Source organism: Pan paniscus, chromosome 8, assembly GCF_029289425.2.
Source record: "Pan paniscus chromosome 8, NHGRI_mPanPan1-v2.0_pri, whole genome shotgun sequence".
NCBI lineage: Eukaryota > Metazoa > Chordata > Mammalia > Primates > Hominidae > Pan > Pan paniscus.
In genome coordinates, this window is record NC_073257.2 from 99,535,162 (window position 1) to 99,556,634 (window position 21,473).

At 38.4% G+C, this 21,473-nt stretch overlaps 1 protein-coding gene across 4 annotated transcripts in view; it reads left to right on the top strand.

Moving 5' to 3' along the window:
• The window catches only part of MINPP1 (multiple inositol-polyphosphate phosphatase 1), a 52,901-nt gene that overhangs the window by 14,927 nt on the left and 16,501 nt on the right, over positions 1–21,473 (top strand). For 3 of the 4 annotated variants that reach the window (XM_003810495.6, XM_034931055.1, XM_034931056.3), the window contains one exon: positions 5,269–5,402. The exons of the other annotated variant lie outside the window; for it this stretch is intronic. In XM_003810495.6, the coding sequence (XP_003810543.1) occupies positions 5,269–5,402 (134 nt within the window). The remainder of the gene's footprint in view (positions 1–5,268; positions 5,403–21,473) is intronic. 4 annotated transcript variants of the gene reach the window in all.

Below are 21,473 nucleotides of genomic sequence, written 5' to 3' on the forward strand. Positions count from 1 at the left end.
TTATACTACTGTTTTATATTTTTTATGTGTTTAAAGTTCTTCGTTAAGAATTTTTTTTTTTTTTTTTTTTTTCTGTCGCCCAGGCTGGAGTGCAGTGGCCCAATCTCAGCTCACTGCAACCTCTGCCTCTTGCGTTCAAGCAGTCCTCCTGCCTCAGCCTCCCCAGTAGCTGGGATTACAGCATGTGCCATCATGCCCGGCTAATGTTTGTATTTTTAGTAGAGACGGGGTTTCACCATGTTGGCCAGGCTGGTCTCGAACTCCTGAACTCAAGTGATCCGCCCGCTTCACCCTCCCAAAGTGCTGGGTTTACAGGTGTGAGCCACTGCACCTGGCCAAGAATGTTTTTTACAATTAAAAATTAATAGACATTTATGAAATTCTGAGATAATTAGATATCCTGGACTTTGTGTACCTTCAGCAAGCATTTTTTGAGTTTCCATTCTGTGACAAGCACTTGCTTGGAACTAAAGACACTAACATAAGATAGATATTGTCCTCAAAGAATGCCATAAGGAATGAAAGACATGTAACTAAACCATTGCAAGACAATAGGATGTCTATAAAGTGATAGAAGTATACGCAGATGCTCCTTAAGTTATGGTGGGGTTGCATCCAGATAAACCCATGGTAGATTGAATATCTTAAGTTGGAAGTACATTTACGATTTACAATGGATTTATACAGACATAGCCTCGTTGTAAGTCAAGGAGCGCACTGAAAGTGTATTGCTTTTGAACCATTGTAAAGTTGAACAATTTTAAGTCAAACCATCATAAGTTGCAGACTGCCCGTGAAAGGTGTAGTGGGGCACAAAGGAGAAAGTTAATTTGTAGGATAGCTTTTTTGCAATTTGTGTCTGCTTTGATAAGTATATCTAGATTTTCTCTCTCCTGGGATTAGTTTTGGTATTTAATATACCTATAAAAGTCATTTATGTTATCCATTATTTGCTGAATTAAGCAAATATATCTTTTGATTTTAAAAAGTGTTTTCCTTCTCTGAAATGATTTCTCCGTAATTACTTGTGTATTTTTGCTTTCAATTTTTTCTTTATTACAGTAGTTTATTGTTTACTAATTTATTTTTTTCCCTAAGAAACAGTTTAGCTTTATCTGTTTTTGAACTTTATAATGATGGAATTACTCAGCGTGTATTTTTTTTCTTTTGGTATCTAGCTCTTGTTCAACATTAAGTTTTTAAGATTTATTTGGGAGCTAAATGGTGAGAACACATGGACAGATAGAGGGGAACAACATACACTGGGGCCTTTCAGAGGGCAGAGGATGGGAAGAGGGAGAGGATCAGGAAAAATAACTAATGGGCACTAGGATTAATAACTGGGTAATGAAGTAATCCATACAACAAACTCCCACGACACAAGTTAAAAAAAAAGCTTCCCATTTATAGATTGCTACTTAGAAGGCAGGGATTTGAACTGGGAGGAATTTAAAATGATCTTGACCTGTTGTGTTGTGAAAAGGTTTACAAATTTCAGGAAAATATACCTCTTCTCAAATGGATTGGGAATTATGAGGTCACAGACATTTCTCAGGATTCCGTAAAACATGTACCTGTAGCAGAGTATTAGAGGAGATTGAAGCAAAGGGGCAAGCGGTAACTTCTTGGGGGCGATTAAGTCATTGTATTATCATGGTGGGGGCAGGTTATACAGTTGTTTATATTTGTCAAAAGTCATCAACCTGTATATTTAAATCATGTGTATGTAAATTACAATTTAATAAAGTTTTAAAAATGAAAAAAGATTTATGAGGTTGCATATAGCTACAATTTTTAATTTTCATTACTGTATAATATTCCATTATATGAATATTTTACAGTTTATTCATTATCTTTTCGGTAGACATTGTTTTTAGTTTGGGGCTATTATGAACCTTGTTGCTATGAACATTATTGTATATGTTTATTGGGGTACAGGTATACCTGTTTCTGAAGGTGTATGTCTGGTAGAATTGTCGATTCTCATGCTTCAGCCTCCTGAGTAGCTGGGACCACAGGCATCCGCCACCACACCTGGCTAATTTTTGTATTTTTAGTAGAGATGGGGTTTTGCCATGTTGGCCAGGCTGGTCTTGAACTCTTGACCTCAAGGGAGCCACTTGCCTCGGCCTCCCAAACTGTTGGGATTACAGGTGTGAGCCACCGCACCTGGCCTTTTTTTTTTTTTTTTTTTTTTTGGAGACAGAGTCTCGCTCTGTCACCCAGGCTGGAGTACAGAGGTGTGATCTCGGCTCACTGCAAGCTCCACCTCCCGGGTTCAAGCCATTCTGCTGCCTCAGCCTCCCGAGCAGCTGGGACTACAGGCACCCGCCACCACACCCGGCTAACTTTTTGTATTTTTAGTAGAGACGGGGTTTCACCCTGTTAGCCAGGATGGTCTCGATCTCCTGACCTTGCGATCCACCTGTCTCGGCCTCCCAAAGTGCTGGGATTACAGGCGTGAGCCACCGCACCCGGCCCTTTTTTTTTTAAATATAAAGTTTTAGTGGTAAGCACGTGAGAATTTTTTAAATCTCCAGTTGCCTCCTTTTTATTTCTAATAGTAGATTTTATTATTTGAATAGATTGAACAGACTATTATCTAATTCCTTTTTAAATTTCTTAGTGTTTACGTCTCTTTGTTAACTTCTTGATTTCATTGCCTTTGTGTAAGGACAAACTCTCTCAAGCCGTGTTTTTCCTCTGCTCTCACACCAGCACCACAATCATCAACACAGAAGACTTCTGTGACCAAATGTGTGGGAGCCTTTCCCCTGCACGCCAAGCAGGAAACACCAGCTGGGTGTCCTCCAGTTCAGTTCTGACATTGTCTACCTGGAGGTAGTATTAGATCCCACAGGTTGAGGGCTCAGTCCCCAGGTGCCCCATCGGTACTCTTCTGTTCAACTGGCTTCAAGTTGGCGTTCCCATGACCTCTTCTTTGGGTTCAGTTAATTTGCTGTAGCAGCTCACAGAACTCAAGGAAACACTTTTGCTGGTTTATTATAAAGGATGTTACAAAGGATACAGATGAAGAGATGAGTAGGGCGAGATATGGGGGAAGGGGCGTGGAGCTTCCATGTCCTCCCTGGGCATGCCACCCTCCAGGAAGCTCCACATGTTCAGCTATCTGCAAGCTCTCTAAACCCAGTCCTCTTGGGTTTTTATGGAAGTATTCCTTCCCCCCAGGATATGAGGCAGGACCCTTTCAGGGCAGGATCTTAAGACCCCCAGAAAGGCAGGAAGATTAGAGTTCTGCCTCCGCACAGGTGAAAGGGAGGCAGGAGAGAGATTCTGTTTCCTGAGGCCTGCCCTGGAGGCCTAACACACCCAGCATTATACCAAAAGACTACAACAAGGGATATGGGAGTTACAAACCAGGAAGTGTGGACGAAAGCCAATATATCCATATCATAATACCACAGGTCAGCCCCTGGTTTTCGCAGAGGGATACCTTACATCAAAAGAATATATACAATCATTAATAATTAATCCAGTCCATCATCTTGTATGAATGTCTTCCAGGGCAAGGCCACTCAGGTTTGCCAGCTTCCTTTCAATCCTGTCAGGTTCCAAAACCAGGAGTGGTCTTGGCAAATTTATAGCTTCACCCTTTCATGCATCTGTCATACTTGAGCTAAGAGACAGCGTCACCTTTTGCTCTGAGCCTCGTTCAAGGCGTTCATGTAATATGTCATTTCCTTCAATTTATAACCCGTTTATTCATCCTTTTACCCTCAGCTATTCTCCTTTTCTTCATTAATAAATATCTACACTTCTACCTTTGGAAGGGACACAAGTTGCCATTGTGCTGTGCTAGTCTAGATTGTAGGCAGCAATGCTAGTGTAGCAAGTAGCTCCTCCTCACCCCTTTCATGTATTTTTTGTTTTGTTTTTATATATGGCACTGACCCACCCCTGCTCTTAAAACTTACTATGACATGCACTTAGTTTCTCTAGGAGCTCTTTTGGGAAGAAAGGTTGGTGACTATTGCAGTCATCTTGAACCTCTTTTGGGTTACATATTTTAGTCCCCTAGTTGTGGTTTTAGCTATAGGTTTTAGTTCTAGATAGAGATTTTAGTTCTCCACTTCTACATGAGCAAATGATCAAATGATATGTAAGTGGAAAATTTAACCCTCAGATAAAGGCTACTTAATTACCAGCTCCTGGTTCCAGACCTTTCAGCAGAGGTTAATAACTGTAATCAGTGATAGGTAGGTTTCAAACCGTTTTCTATACTTTTATAATCTATATCATTCTTAGAAATATAAAAGGTATAATGTGTGTGTGTGTGTGTGTGTGTGTGTGTGTTGGTAATAAATGGTATTATAGGGTATGTATTATTTTTAATGGGTTCTTATTCAACATTGTGTCTTGGAGATTTTTCCATGTCAGTACATGGAAATCTATAATATAGAACTTTTTGATAACTGCAAAGTATTCTGAAGTATGTGTATACCATAGTTTATTTAACCATCTACCTACTATTGGAATTTAGTTGTTTCTGGGGATTTTTTGGCTTCTATAAGCAGTGCTACTATAAGTCATTCTTGTACATTCTCCCTGGTGTTCCTCTGTGAATATCACTTTATAAGAAATGGAATTAAATGGGTCATAGGGTATGTGTGTTTTCATGGATTTTGCCAATTTGCCCTCTAGAATGTCTATACCAATATACATTCCTTCCAACAGTACCCATTTCCCCATATCCTTGGTACACTTTTATTATTATTTTTTCACCAAACTGATACATGAACCAAAGTAACTCATTTTCTATTTGACTTCTACCTTCTCAAAATTCTTAAACATTTCTCATCCACCTGTGGTATCTTTCTGTGCTTTAATGAATATTCTTCTTCTTTATTCTTTCTTCTAAATGTATCCTTGACATTTAGAAGAAAGAATAAAGAAGAATATTAATATAATATCATCTTAATATAATGTTAGAAGAAAGGAGAGGTGAGCACATGTCCTTACTCCACTCTCTTGAGCTGTCCTGCCCTTGGATGATTGGCTGTGAGCACTTACTGGCTTGCTCTTGCACACCAGCATCTACATTCCCCCAATCCAAATTTGTGATGCAGCATAAATCTCTCTGTGGTATGAACCTTTGGGACCAACTCTTAAATGCTGGAAAGGACAAATACTATATTTTGTGCAGAATGGTAATTAAACACTGTAACCATTTCTTAGAGAATCATTATTAAATCAGGGAATCTGTTATATTTTTGAAAATATATTAGAAATTATTTTTGAATTTTTTAGGTATTAGAATATTTAAATGATCTGAAACAATATTGGAAAAGAGGATATGGGTATACTATTAACAGTCGATCCAGCTGCACCTTGTTTCAGGATATCTTTCAGCACTTGGACAAAGCAGTTGAACAGAAACAAAGGTAAGAACTTTCTAAAAAATTTGAAGTACATTTTGAGTTACTATTAAACTTCTGGAAATTTTTTTATAATGAGTAATTTTAAAAAATAGTTTTTGCTTGTGTTTTAAAAAATATTTTAATATAATGTGATACAAAAGAATTCAATAACATATATGTAAATTATAAAACATACGAACCTTCCACTCTACCCAAGAACTAGAATATTAATAATAACTTGCATTTGTTTACTTATGTGTTCCTCAACTATTCCATTTTTCTGCCTCCTCTTGCCCTTCCCTTTCCTCCAGAAACTGTTCTTTGGAATTTTGTATTTGTCATTCCTTCGCCTCTTCAAAACAGTTTATATTATGAATGTATTGGTGCCCAAAGAATATATTTAGTTTTTCTTGGAATCATACTGCTTATTGTCTTTTAGACTTGCTTTGTTTCCCCCCTCAACTTTATGTTTTTAATATTCAACATATTATTGCATATAGCTATAGTTCATTTTCACTGTAGTACAATATTCAATAATGTGAATATACCATCTACTCTTGTCAATGGGCATTTAGATAGTTCCTATCTTTTGCTGTTATAAATAGTGTAATTATGAACTCTATGTGGCTCCTGCTATGAATGTGCAAAATGTTTTTGTTTTGAAAGAGAAAAAGCTTTTGTTAACATTTATAATCTTCTATTAAAAATAATTTTTCATGACTTGAACCTTTGATAGAACCTCAATTCCAGGCTTGTTTCAAACTTCTGGGCTCAAGGAATCCTCTCCCGTTGGTCTCCCAAAGTGTTGGGATTACAGGCATGAGCCACTGCACCCAGCTGAGCACAGAGAACTTTGTAGGTGGTAGAAGTTTTCCCAAACTGGATTGTGGTGATTACACACACAGCTGTATACATTTGTTAAGATATCTAACTCTTTAATTAAAACTGATGAATTTCATGGTAGTTATGCTTCAGTAAAACTTAATCTGAGTATTTAACAAGAGTGTAAAAAAAACGGAATGAAATAATTTTTTGGTAAAAGTGGAAAAATTTTTTTTAAAGAAGACTCCATTTTTCTGAATTAGTAAAGTTTTTTTTTACAAGGCAACACCAAAATGCTTATGACATAATTACTGAAAATGTTTTAAAATTATTAGATCACTTCCCTGCGTTGATGCGCAATATATTGGAAAATAATTGAACTTTTTAAATTAAGGATTTTACAGTGTCATAGGGTCATTATTTTTTAAAACAGTTTGAGAAATAATTCATATATAGGCATGTCTCAAAGATAGTGCAAGTTAAATTCCAGACCACTGCAAAAAAGTGAATATCACAATGAAGGGAGTCACACAATTTTTTTGGTTTCCCGGTGCATATAAAAGTTATGTTTATACTATAATAAGCGTGCAATAGCATTTTGTCTTAAAAAACAATACATACATACCTTAATTTAAAAATGCTTTATTACTAGGAAATGCCCATGATCATCTGAGCCTTCAGAGAGTTGTAATCTTTTTGCAGGTGAAGGGTTTTGCCTCAGGTGTTGATGGCTGCTGACTGATGAGAGTAGTGGTTGCTGAAGGCTGGGGTGGCTGTGGCAATTTATTGTAAAAGAAAATATCAATGAGGTTTGCTGCATCAGTTGACTCTTTCATGAAAGATGTCTCTGTAACACATGATGCCGTTTAATAACATTTTACCCACAGTAGAGCATATTTTAAAATTGGAGTCAATCCTCTCAAAGCCTGTCACTGCTTTGTCAACTGTCACAATCCTTTGTTGTCATTTCAACAGTATTCATAGTATCTTCACCAGGCGTAGATTTCATCTCAAGAAACCACTTTGTTCATCCATAAGAAGTAACTCCTCAGGTGTTCAAGTTTGATCATGATATTGCAGTAATTCAGTCACATCTTTGGGCACCACTTGTAATTTCTTGCTATTTCCACCACATCTGCAGCTACTTCCTATCATCCATGAGGGTTGGAATCAGCCTCTTCCAAACTCTTGGTAGTGTTGATATTTTGACCTCCTCCCATGAATTACAAATATTCTTAATGGCATCTAGAGTGGTGAAACCTTTCTGAGAGGTTTCCAGTTTACATTCCTCAGATCCATTAAAGGCATCACTGTCTATGACAGCTATAGCCTTATGACATTTATTTCTTAAATAAATAATATTTCTCTTTCATATGAAATTTCTGTTTTTTTTTGAGACAGAGTCTCGTTCTGTCACCCAGGCTGGAGTGCAGTGGCGTGATCTCGGCTCATTGCAAGCTCCACCTCCTGGGTTCACGCCATTCTCCTGCCTCAGCCTCCCAAGTAGCTGGGACTACAGGCACCTGCCACCACACCCAGCTAATTTTTTTTTTTTTTTGTATTTTTAGTAGAGATGGGGTTTCACCTTGTTAGCCAGGATGGTCTCGATCTCCTGACCTTGTGATCCGCCTGCCTCGGCCTCCCAAGAAATTTATTTCTTAAATAATTTATTTCTTAAATATTTCTTAAATTCATTTCTTAATGAATTTCTTAAAATTTATAATGAAATCAAAATTACTACTTGATCTATGGGATGCAGAATAGATTTTGTTTTAGCAGACATGAAAACAACATTAATTTCCTTGTACATCTCCATCAGAGCTCTTGGATGACCAAGTGTATTGTCAATGAGCAGTAATATTTTGAAAGGAATCTTTCTTTCTGAGCAGGAGGTCTCAATAGTAGGCTTCAAAGAGCCAGTAAACCATGATATGTAAAAACAGATGTGCTGTCATCCAGGCTTTGTTGTTCTATTTATAGAGCACAGGCAGAGTAGATTTAGCATAATTCTTACGGGCCCTAGAATTTTTGGAATGACCAGTGAGCATTGGCTTCAACTTACAGTCAGGAGCTGCGTTATCTGCTAACAAGAGAGTCATCCTATCCTTTGAAGCCAGACATTGATGTTCTAGATGGTATCTTCTTCCAAAAGAAGGCTGTTTTGTCTACATTGAAAATCTGCTTAGTATAGTGACCTTCAGTTATCTTAGCTAGATCTTCTGGATCACTTGCAGTTTCTACATCAGGACTTGCTGCTTCAACTTACATTTTTGTGTTATGGAGATTTTTTTCCTTAAACCTCATGAGCTAACCTCTGCCAGCTTCTAACTTTTCTTTTGCAGCTTCCTTACCTCTTAGCTTTTCTAGAATTGAGGAGAGTTAGGGCCTTGCTGTGGATTAGGCTTTGGCTAAGGGGAATGTTGCAGCTGTTTGGATCTTCTACCAGACCACTGAAACTTTCTTCCTATCAGCAATAACATTCTTCCACTTTCTTATCATCCATGTGTTCACTGGAGTAGCACTTTTAATTTCCTCCAAGAACTTTTCCTTTTCATTCATAGCTTGGCTAACTGACCCAAGAGACCTAGCTTTTGGCCTGTTTCAGCTTAGGACATGCCTTCCTCACTAAGCTTAATCATATCTAGCTTTTGAGTTAAAGTGAAAGATGTGTGAGTCTTGCTTTCATTTGAACACTTAGAGGCCATTGTAGGATTATTAATTGGCGTAATTTCAGTATTGTATCTCAGGGAATAGGGAGACTGGAGGAGAGGAAGGAGGATGGAGAATGGCTGGTTGGTGGAGCAGTCAGAACATATACAACATTTATCAGTTAAATTTACCATCTTATATGGGTGGGGTTCATGGCACCCCAAAACAATTACAAAAGTAACATAAAAGATCACTGATCACAGATCACCATAACAGATATAATAATCATAGTAATAATTAAAAAAACTTTGAAATATTGTGTATTATTAAAATGTGATACATTACTAAAATGTGATACACAAAATGAGCACATGCTGTTGGAAAAATTACACAGATGGCCTTGCTTAACTCAGGATTGCCACAAACCTTCCATTTGTGGCAAAATGCAGTATCTACGAAGCACAATAAATCAAAGCACAAGATGAGGTAATACCTGTATCAGGTACTTAATTTACCTTTAAGTAGGTAAATTTACCTACTTAAAGTGCACAATTCAGTGTTTTAGTATATTCACAGAGTTGCACAACCATCACTACTGCAACTTTAGAACATTTTCATCGCCTCAAAAAGAAACACTATATGCTGTGCCTTAGCAGTCACTCTCCATTCACCCTCACTCTGCCATCCCCTGGCAACCACTAATATATTTTCTGTCTGCATGGATTGGCATATTCTGGACATTTCATATAAATGGAATGATATGTGGTTCTTTGTGACAGGCTTTTATGATTTAGCATCATATTTTTAAGGTTCTTCTATGTTGTACATGTAGCAGTAGCATGTATCATTCTTTTTCATGGCTGAATAATATTCCTTTGTATTACTATACCATGTTTTTGTTCATCTTATTTTCTTTTTTTGGCCTTTTTTTAAATTATACTTTAAGTTCTAGGGTACATGTGCACAATGTGCAGGTTTGTTACATATGTATACATGTGCCATGCTGGTGTGCTACACCCATTAACTCATCATTTACGTTAGGTATATCTCCTAATGCTATCCTTTCCCCCTCCCCCTACCCCACGACAGGCCCACGCCATGACAGGTGTGTGATGTCCCCCATGCTGTGTCCAAGTACTCTCATTGTTCAGTTCCCACCTATGAGTGAAAACATGCAGTGCTTGGTTTTCTGTCCTTGCGATAGTTTGCTCAGAATGATGGTTTCCAGCTTCATCCATGTCCCTACAAAGGACATGAACTCATCCTTTTTTATGGCTGCATAGTATTCCATGGTGTATATGTGCCACATTTTCTTAATCCAGTCTATCATTGATGGACATGTGGGTTGGTTCCAAGTCTTTGCTATTGTGAATAGTGCCACAATAAACATACATGTGCATGTATCTTTATAGCAGCATGATTTATAATCCTTTGGGTATATACCCAGTAATGGGATGGCTGGGTGAAATGGTATTTCTAGTTCTAGATCCTTGAGGAATCACCACACTGTCTTCCACAATGGTTGAACTAGTTTACAGTCCCACCAACAGTGTAAAAGTGTTCTCACATCCTCTCCAGCACCTGTTGTTTCCTGACTTTTTAATGATTGCCATTCTAACTGGTGTGAGATGGTATCTCATTGTGGTTTTGATTTGCATTTCTCTGATGGCCAGTGATGATGAGCATTTTTTCATGTGTCTGTTGGCTGCATAAATGTCTTGTTTTGAGAAGTGTCTGTTCATATCCACCCACTTTTTGATGGGGTTGTTTGATTTTTTCTTGTAAATTTGTTTAAGTTCTTTGTAGATTCTGGATATTAGCCCTTTGTCAGATGGGTAGATTGTAAAAATTTTCTCCCATTCTGTAGGTTGCCTGTTCACTCTGATGGTAGTTTCTTTTGCTGTGCAGAAGCTCTTTAGTTTAATTAGATCCCATTTGTCAATTTTGGCTTTTGTTGCCATTGCTTTTGGTGTTTTAATCATGAAGTCCTTGCCCATGCCTATGTCCTGAATAGTACTGCCTAGGTTTTCTTCGAGGGTTTTTATGGTTTTAAGTCTAACTTTTAAGTCTTTAACCCATCTTGAATTAATTTTTGTATAAGGTGTGAGGAAGGGATCCAGTTTCAGCTTTCTACATATGGCTAGCCAGTTTTCCCAGCACCATTTATTAAATAGGGAATCCTTTCCCCATTTCCTGTTTTTGTCAGATTTGTCAAAGATCACATGGTTGTAGATGTGTGGTATTATTTCTGAGGGCTCTGTTCTGTTCCGTTGGTCTATATCTTTGTTTTGGTACCAGTACCATGCTGTTTTGGTTACTGTAGCCTTGTAGTGTAGTTTGAAGTCAGGTAGCATGATGCCTCCAGTTTTGTTCTTTTGGCTTAGGATTGTCTTGGCAATGTGGGCTCTTTTTTGGTTCCATACGAACTTTAAAGTAGTTTTTTGCAATTCTGTGAAAAAAGTCATTGGTAGCTTAATGGGGATGGCATTGAATCTATAAATTACCTTGGGCAGTATGACCATTTTCACTATATTGATTCTTCCTATCCATGAGCATGGAATGTTCTTCCATTTGTTTGTGTTCTCTTTTATTTCCTTGAGCAGTGGTTTGTAGTTCTCCTTGAAGAGGTCCTTCACATCCCTACAATTGTGAATGGGAGTTCACTCATGATTTGGCTCTATGTTGAGTAGGAGTGGTGAGAGAAGGCATCCCTGTCTTGTGCCAGTTTTCAAAGGGAATGCTTCCAGTTTTTGCCCATTCAGTATGATATTGGTTGTGGGTTTGTCATAAATAGCTTTTATTATTTTGAGATATGTCCCATCAATACCTAGTTTATTGAGAGTTTTTAGCATGAAGGGCTGTTGAATTTTGTCAAAGGCCTTTTCTGCATCTATTGAGATAATAATGTGGTTTTTTCCTTTGGTTCTGTTTATATGATGGATTACTGATTTATTGATTTGCGTATATTGAACCAGCCTTGCATCCCAGGGATGAAGCCAACCTGATCATGGTGGATAAGCTCATCAGGGATATTGGTCTAAAATTCTTTTTTTGTTGTTGTGTCTCTGCCAGGCTTTGGTATAAGGATGATGCTGGCCTCATAAAATGAGTTAGGGAGGATTCCCTCTTTTTCTTTTAACTGGAATAGTTTCAGAAGGAATGGTACCAGCTTGTCTTTGTACCTCTTGTAGAATTTGGCTGTGAATCCGTCTGGTCCTGGACTTTTTTTGGTTGGTAGGCTATTAATTATTGCCTCAATTTCAGAGCCTGTTATTGGTCTGTTCAGGGATTCAGCTTCTTCCTGGTTTAGTCTTGGGAGGGTGTATGTGTCCAGGAATTTGTCCATTTCTTCTAGATTTTCTAGTTTGTTTGCGTAGAGATGTTTATACTATTCTCTGATGATAGTTTATATTTCTGTGGGATTGGTGGTGATATCCCCTTTATCATTTTTTATTGTGTCTAATTGATTCTTCTTTCTTTTCTTCTTTATTAGTCTTGCTAGCAGTCTATCAACTTTGTTGATCTTTTCAAAAACCCACCTCCTAGATTCACTGATTTTTTTTGAAGGGTTTTTTGTGTCTCTATCTCCTTCAGTTCTGCTCTGGTCTTAGCTATATCTTGCCTTCTGCTAGCTTTTGAATGTGTTTGCTCTTGTTTCTCTAGTTCTTTTAATTGTGATGTTAGGGTGTCAATTTTAGATCTTTCCTGCTTTCTTTTGTGGGCATTTAGTGCTATAAATTTCCCTGTACATCTGCTTTAAATGTGTCCCAGAGATTCTGGTATGTTGTGTCTTTGTTCTCATTGGTTTCAAAGAACATCTTTATTTCTGCCTTCATTTCGTTATGTACCCAGTAGTCATTCAGGAGCAGTTTGTTCAGTTTCCATGTAGTTGAGCGGTTTTGAGTGAGTTTCTTAATCCTGAGTTCTAGTTTGATTGCACTGTGGTCTGAGAGACAGTTTGTTATAATTTCTATTCTTTTACATTTGCTGAGGAGTGCTTTACTTCCAACTATGTGGTCAATTTTGGAATAAGTGTGATGTGCTGAGAAGAATGTATATTCTGTTGATTTGGGGTGGAGAGTTCTGTAGATGTCTATTAGGTCTGATTGGTGCAGAGCTGAGTTCAATTCTGGATATCCTTGTTAACTTTCTGTCTCGTTGATCTGTCTGATGTTGACAGTGGGGTGTTAAAGTCTCCCATTATTATTGTGTGGGAGTCTAAGTCTCTTTGTAGGTCACTAAGGACTTGCTTTATGAATCTGGGTGCTCCTGTATTGGGTGCATATATATTTGGGATAGTTAGCTCTTCTTGTTGAATTGATCCCTCTACCGTTATGTAATGGCCTTCTTTGTCTCTTTTGATCTTTGCTGGTTTAAAGTCTGTTTTATCAGAGACTAGGATTGCAACCCCTGCTTTTTTTTGTTTTCCATTTGCTTGGTAGATCTTCCACCATCCCTTTATTTTGAGCCTATGTGTGTCTCTGCACATGAGATGTGTCTCCTGAATACAGCACATTGATGGGTCTTGACTCTTTATCCAATTTGCCAGTCTGTGTCTTTTAATTGGAGCATTTAGCCCATTTACATTTAAGGTTAATATTGTTATGTGTGAATTTGATCCTGTCATTATGATGTTAGCTGGTTTTTTTGCTCATTAGTTGATGCAGTTTCTTCCTAGCCTCGATGGTCTTTACAATTTGGCTTGTTTTTGCAGTGGCTGGTACCAGTTGTTCCTTTCCATGTTTAGTGCTTCCTTCAGGAGCTCTTGTAAGGCAGGCCTGGTGGTGACAAAATCTTTCAGCATTTGCTTGTCTGTAAAGGATTTTATTTCTCCTTCACTTATGAAGCTTGGTTTGGCTGGATATGAAATTCTGGGTTGAAAATTCTTTTCTTTAAGAAGGTAGAATATTGGCCCCCACTCTCTTCTGGCTTGTAGAGTTTTAGCAGAGAGATCTGCTGTTAGTCTGATGGGCTTCCCTTTGTGGGTAACCCGACCTTTCTCTCTGGCTGCCCTTAACATTTTTTCCTTCATTTCAACTTTGGTGAATCTGACAATTATGTGTCTTGGAGTTGCTCTTCTCAAGGAGTATCTTTGTGGCGTTCTCTGTATTTCCTGAATTTGAATGTTGGCCTGCCTTGCTAGGCTGGGGAAGTTCTCCTGGATAACATCCTGAATAGTGTTTTCCAACTTGGTTCCATTCTCCCCATCACTTTCAGGTACACCAGTCAGACGTAGATTTGGTCTTTTCACATAGTCCCATATTTCTTGGAGGCTTTGTTCATTTCTTTTTGTTCTTTTTTTCTCTAAACTTCTCTTCTCAGTTCATTTCATTCATTTGATCTTCAATCACTGATACCCTTTCTTGCACTTGATTGAATCAGCTACTGAAGCTTGTGCATGCATCACGTAGTTCTTGTGCCATGGTTTTCAGCTCCATCAGGTCATTTAAGGTCTTCTCTAAGCTGTTTATTCTAGTTAGCCATTCGTCTAATCTTTTTTCAAGGTTTTTAGCTTCTTTGTGATGGGTTTGAACATCCTCCTTTAGCTCAGAGAAGTTTGTTATTACCGATCGTCTGAAGCCTTCTTCTCTCAACTCGTCAAAGTCATTCTCCGTCCAGCTTTGTTCCATTGCTGGTGAGGATCTGCGTTTCTTTGGAGGAGAAGAGGTGCTCTGATTTTTAGAATTTTCAGCTTTTCTGCTCTGGTTTCTCCCCATCTTTGTGGTTTTATCTACCTTTGGTCTTTGATGATAGTGACGTACAGATGGGGTTTTGGTGTGGATGTCCTTTCTGTGTCTTAGTTTTCCTTCTAACAGTCAGGACCCTCAGCTTCAGGTCTGTTGGAGTTTGCTGGAGGTCCACTCCAGACCCTGTTTGCCTGGGTATCACCAGTGGAGGCTGCAGAACAGCAAATATTGCAGAATGGCAAATGTTGCTGCCTGATCCTTCCTCTGGAAGCTTCGTCTCAGAGGGGCACCCAGCCATATGAGGTGTCAGTCGGCCCCTACTGGGAGGTGCCCCCCCAGTTAGGCTACTTGGGGGTCAGGGACCCCCTTGAGGAGGCAGTCTGTCCATTCTCAGATCTCAAACTCTGTGCTGGGAGAACCACTACTCTCTTCAAAGCTGTCAGACAGGGACGTTTAAGTCTGCAGAAGTTTCTGCTGCATTTAGTTCAGTTACGCCCTGCCCCCAGAGGTGGAGTCTACAGAGGCAGGCAGGCAGGCCTCCTTGAGTTGCAGTGGGCTCCTCGCAGTTCGAGCTTCCTGGTGGCTTTGTTTACCTACCCAAGCCTCAGCAATGGCGGACACCCTTCCCCTAGCCTCGCTGCTGCCTTGCAGTTCGATTTCAGGCTGCTGTGCTAGCAGTGAGCGAGGCTCTGTGGGCATGGGAACCTCCGAGCCAGGCGCAGGATATAATCTCCTGGTGTGCCGTTTGCTAAGACCATTGGAAAAGTGCAGTATTAGGATGGGAGTGTCCTGATTTTCCAGGTACTGTCTGTCATGGCTTCCTTTGGCTAAGAAAGGGAATTCCCGACCCCTTGCGCTTCCCGGGTGAGGCGATGCCCCGTCCTGCTTCGTCTCATGCTCCGTGGGCTACACCCACTGTCTGACAAGCCCTAGTGGGATGAACCCGCTACCTCAGTTGGAAATGCAGAAATCACCTGTCTTCTGCATGGCTCACACTGGGAGCTGTAGACTGGAGCTGTTCTTGGAACCTCCTCCTCATCATCTTGCTTATTTTCTTATAATTTGCTTATCTCACCTACAAATAAATTACAGAGGGAAAAATGCAACTAATTGAGCACTCCATTTTTGGTAGCTAGTAGCTGATGGTATTTTAATAAACTGAGAAGCTAATGAGGTGAATTTTCATGCATGGCTTGTAGTAGCAGGTGCAGTTCTGTGGTGTAGAGGCAATATGACATAGTAGGCAGATGCTTGGATTTGGTTTGACTCCTGGTCCTGCTTTATGGATGCTGCAGATTCCTCACTTTGGAAAAGAGGAATGAAGAATGCCTAGCCCTAATTTGAAAATTCAAAATACTCCAAACTCCAAAACTTTTTGAGTGTGGATGTGATGCAGCAAGTCGAAAATTCCACACCTGACCTCCTGTGATGGGTTGTAGTTGAAACTTAAAATTATTTAAAATATTGTATAAAATTACCTTCATGCTATGTATGTAAGGTGTATATGGAACATAAATGAATTTCATGTCTAGACTTGGGTCCCATCCCCAAGATTATATATATGAAAATATTTCAAAATCTGAAAAAATTTGAAATCCAAAAGATTTATGGTCCCGAACATTTTGGATAAGGAATACTCAACCTATACCTCACCTGACTCATGGAATTGTGATAATCAAGTGAGATAATACTTATTAAAGCACTTAGTATAATATGATATACAGACATGGTATTGGTATTATATGTGATAGTTCTCTGGCCCAAACATGTCCTTAATGTCTTTTTCAGATATTCACACACCCTTCCCCTCCACCACCCCTGCCCCCCTTGGCAATTGTCCAAATAATGAAAACAAGTGCTTTGTGAGACTTATTCTTTTCAAACTTTATGGCATCATTTATTAAACTAACTTCCTTTTCATTGCAAGATGGAAAACATTTTTACTTCTTTTGGATGATTATGCCTTTTCTTGTGGCTTGAAAGGAAAATTCATTCAACAAAGCAGCTACCATGTTTATATGTCAGGCAGTGATGACTGAGGCAAAGTCATTGCACTGTGGCTCTTACAGTCTAGAGAAAATAAAAACATTTTATAAAAGCCATGTATAATGATATAACTGTTTATGTAAGATTGTGAAACAATGTAAGAAGTTGAAAGAGAGAGTTTGACCCTTTAAGACAGGAAATCGTTTTGGCCACTGCCTCTTGTTCTAACTGAAGAGGGAATCAACAAACACTGCTCAGCAGTGAGCGATGATGAAGAAACTGGCAGATGGTTTCCTGGGACTGGGTATCTCTGTACTAAAAGACTGATGAGGATTTTAAAAGATGCTTATTTTGCTGAATTAAGATTAAACCTTAAAATAGGAAAGGAGAATAAAGTACGGTTTGAGACTTCTGTCAGGTTTCTCTCGTAAAGACAGATTGACTAGTGCTGTGAGAAGCACTTCCAAAGAAAATCAATATATGCTCAGCAAGGAGCAAGTAAGTTGTTTTTTGTTTGTTTGTTTTTAATTAATGGACTTTTAAAAGTAATTTTAGGTTCACAGCAAAATTGAGTAGAAAGTACAGAGAGTTCCTATTTACTGCTTTTCTCCACACATTGACAGTCAGGCACCAGTGTGGTAGAATAATAAGCTTTTAATAGAATGTTTATCTTTGTGTTTTTCCTGATCTCTTCTACCAAAACATTAGCCTTTTTTTTTTTGTACATGACTTAAAATCCTTTTTTTAAATTTGGAATTAGAGTTTATAAGTGAGTATTTTGACATTCATATTTTCTGACAAAATGACTTTCACTTTCCCAAGTTCCCAGGCTATTTTTGCTTTCTCCATCCCACCCCTACCCCTTGTTAGAATGTTAATATGTATACAGATTGGGTTTTTTTTAATATTAACATTAAATCAGGGACATTCTTCAGTGCCACTGAATTTTTTTTCAACATAATTTTAATAGCATGGTTTTACTTCATGGAAAAAATGGAAGATTGCAAATTGTTAAATTTTCAGTTAAATATAACCAGCCCTTGAAATTCAGCTCCTTGCATTTTATTAGGAACTTGATTTTTATTTTCCTTTTTGCACCATCACTATAGTAATGGGGTTAAAGTTAAAACCAGCAAATTTAAGCAGATACTTCTATTTAAGCAGATATTTCTATTTAAGCAGCTGTGATTAGAAAAGCAGATTGAATTCACTGAAGAAATGAAGTATCTCCAGATTTTATTTTACTGTCTCCTTCCCCATATATCTGTTAATATAATCTTTTTAGATTCAGGGAATTCAACAAGTTACTTCATGTTTTCTCAAAGTAAGATTTATTTTGGGTCTACAATTACTTGCCTCATGAGAGCTTCCATTTTAAGTTAATTACTATAAAAATATTTTTTACTGTTACTAAATACCTCAACTCTCAGTGTTAACTTTTTTTTCTACCTTTTTGTTGGGTTTCAAATCATTGATATTTTCAGATTTCATAGTCTATAAGGTATGGCTTTTTAAAGCTGTGTAGTCCCATATTTTAACGTAAGATGGCAGCATTGAGATAAATGTGTAGTGACACCAAGTGATTTTAGTTATTTGGTCAATTAGCCCATTGTAACAGGGGAGACTTGCTGCTTTAAAGTTCTTAGAAATGTACGCCAATTCTAGGTCTTTTTGCCAACTTTTTGAAGTCACAGTTCCATGGAGTTTAGCCAGGGGTATCAGGAATCTTTTCAGTGCTAGCAATCTCTGTAGTGTTGAAAGATACTGGCTAAATATTTTCTTTCTTTCTTTTTTTTTTTTTTGGAGACAGAGTCTCGCTCTATCCCCCAGGCTGGAGTGCAGTGACATCGTCTCGGCTCACTGCAACCTCTACCTCCCAAGTTCAAGTGATTCTCATGCCTCAGCCTTCCAAGTAGCTGGGATTACAGGCGCCTGCCACCATGCGCAGCTAATTTTTATATTTTTAGTAGAGAGACAGGGTTTCGCCATGTTGGCCAGGCTGGTCTTGAACTCCTAACCTCAGGTGGTCTGCCTGCCTTGGCCTCCCACAGTGCTGGGATTACAGGATTACAGGGGTGAGCCACAGTGCCCGGCCACATACTGGCTAAATACTAATAAGTAAAAGTTTATATAACTAGCCTGGCTGTACTCTGAATTCATATTCAAATGTCCAGCTGCCTTTTGAATAGACACTTTTTGACTATCACTAGATTGTAGGTCTACTAAGTAGTTATTCATTATTTCTGCACAATTATTTTACCTTTGTACATTTTTTTTAAACTATTCTTGTTGAATTGTATCCAGTTTTGTAAGAATCACTCTTAAATCTGTTGTCATATCTATTCTTGTCATAGTTGGAGAGTATACCTACTCTGTGCTGACCCCAACAGTAGAACCGGGAGGCAAATCTTGTTTCAGTTACTATTTTAAAAAAAGAAACCTCACACACACAAAACGCCACAACTTTTTAATAACTGTTAAATCAGTAGAATAGGCTGTTTTGTGAAGTAGTAAGTTTCCTATTTTAGAAATATGCTAGTTGAATCTGGATAACTGTGTCAGAGATTCTATGGAAGAAATGCTTCTACCACCTAAGAGGTTAGGAAATTATTTCATGGCTCCATAACTAAAGGCTCAGTTCATTTCAATTCAGCAAGCAGTTTTTGAGCACATACAATGTGTGGTCACAATGCTAGGCATTGGGAATACATAAACATGGATAAGAAGTTATACCCGCGGCCGGGCGCGGTGGCTCACGCCTGTAATCCCAGCACTTTGGGAGGCCGAGGCGGGCGGATCACGAGGTCAGGAGATCGAGACCATCCTAGCTAACACGGTGAAACCCCGTCTCTACTAAAAATAGAAAAAATTAGCCGGGCGTGGTGGCGGGCGCCTGTAGTCCCAGCTACTCGGGAGGCTGAGGCAGGAGAATGGCGTGAACCCAGGAGGCGGAGCTTGCAGTGAGCTGAGATCGGGCCACTGCACTCCAGCCTGGGCGAAAGAGCAAGACTCCGTCTCAAAAAAAAAAAAAAAAAAAGAAGTTATACCCGCTACATCCAAGGGGCTCTCAGTCTAGTAAGGAAGATGTCTTAAGAAAGTAATTTAGTCAAAAGCGAAAGGATGCTTGGGAAAGTAGGTCATCTCTGCAGTTCATGGTAGTTGGAAATGGCTTCTGTGTGGATGTAAGATGTAAGGTGAGCCTTAATCATTGACACTGTAGTGTAATGGAATTTGCATTGGCATAGGATTATTAAAATTCAAATCCTTGTTCAGCATTTCCTAACCAAAATTTTGTCATCTTTAAAATTCAGGTAATACTCATGTTTCAAGATGTTGAGAAGGTTGAGTGGAGTTCTGTGTTCATGTATGTCTGTGTACCACACAAATACATGTAAAGACACATTTATCTTTTACCACTATGCTTTACACAATTAAGTATTTTATTAATTGTTATTAATACCATCATGACAATCATTCCAGGCAAAATTTGGCTAGAGAAGAATAAGGAAGACATCAAGGAAGAAGAGTATTGAGCAAAGGCCTATGTGGGAATGAAAATGTAAAATGCCCAAGTTAAATTTGATGGTATGAGTTAGACAGTGTTGGGAAATAAGCTGTTAGATAGGGTGTTATCTATGCCAGAGAAAAACAGTATACTTTACCTGTCATCTAGATGCTGATTTAAAAATTTTCCTGGCCGGGCGTGGTGGCTCAGACCTGTAATCCCAGCACTTTGGGAGGCCAAGGCAGGAGGATCGCTTGAGCCCAGGAGTTTGAGACCAGCGTGGGCAACAGGGGTAATCCCTACCTCTACAAAAGAAAAAAAAAATTAGCCAGGCATGGTGGCATGTGCCTGTAGTCCCAGCTACTCACGAGGCTGAGGTGGGAAGATCACCTGAGCGTGGGAGCTCGAGTCTAGGGTGAGCCGTGATCGTGCCACTGTACTCCAGCTTGGGCAACAGAGCAAGACCCTGTCTCTAAATAAATAAATAAATAAAATAAGATTGTTCCTATTTCTGCTTTAGTTATTTGTGTTAATTTTAAATAAGTTCCACGTATTCTGAGGTTTACACTTAAACATCTCTCTCCTTAATTAGAACATAGACAGGTAAAGTCTATTGTTATTTTTCAAGAATATTTGGACAAATCTATTGAAATAAATATACAGCGTTTTCCAGGTTATCTTTGATAACCCACTATGTTCAGGTTATTTGGCTGGCAACAGAGGGTATATACAAAGATGAATGCATTGAAATTGTCTCCAAACTCAAAGTTTAGAGAACACTTATAATAGCACTAAAACAGATAAAAACAAAATTACTGAGAGAGAATTAATTTGAACTCTTTGGGGTTTGGTAAAGGCTTTATGAGGAGTCTTTGAGGTAGGCTACCAAAGACTTTTCTTTCACTAATCTCAGCATATCAGCTCTTAGTAATTGTTTTGATGTGTTTTTTAATAACTTGATTGAGGTATAATTCATGTAAACTGTACATATTTAAAGTGTACAGTTTGGTCAGTTTTTACATATATATATACACCCATGAAACCATCACCATATTCAAGATAAAATATCCATCACATCCAAGTTTCTTTGTGACCCTTTCTAATTCACTTTCTACCCCCATTTTCAGGTAACCACTGATACACTTTCTGTCACTATACATTAAGTTGTATTTTCTAGGATTTTATATAATGGAATCATAGTGAATTTTTTTTTGTTGGGTTTCTTTCACTCAGCATAGTGATTGTAAGATTCATCTGTGTTGCTGATGAATCTAATAGTTCATTCCTTTTTAAGACCAAGTAGTATTCTGTTATATAGATCCACCACCATTTGTTGACCTTTTGATGAACATTTGGTTATTCACAGTTTTAAGGCTATTGCAAATAATGCTTCTGAATATTTGTGATCTTTGTATGTTATGTTTTGATTTCTTGGGAACCTACCTA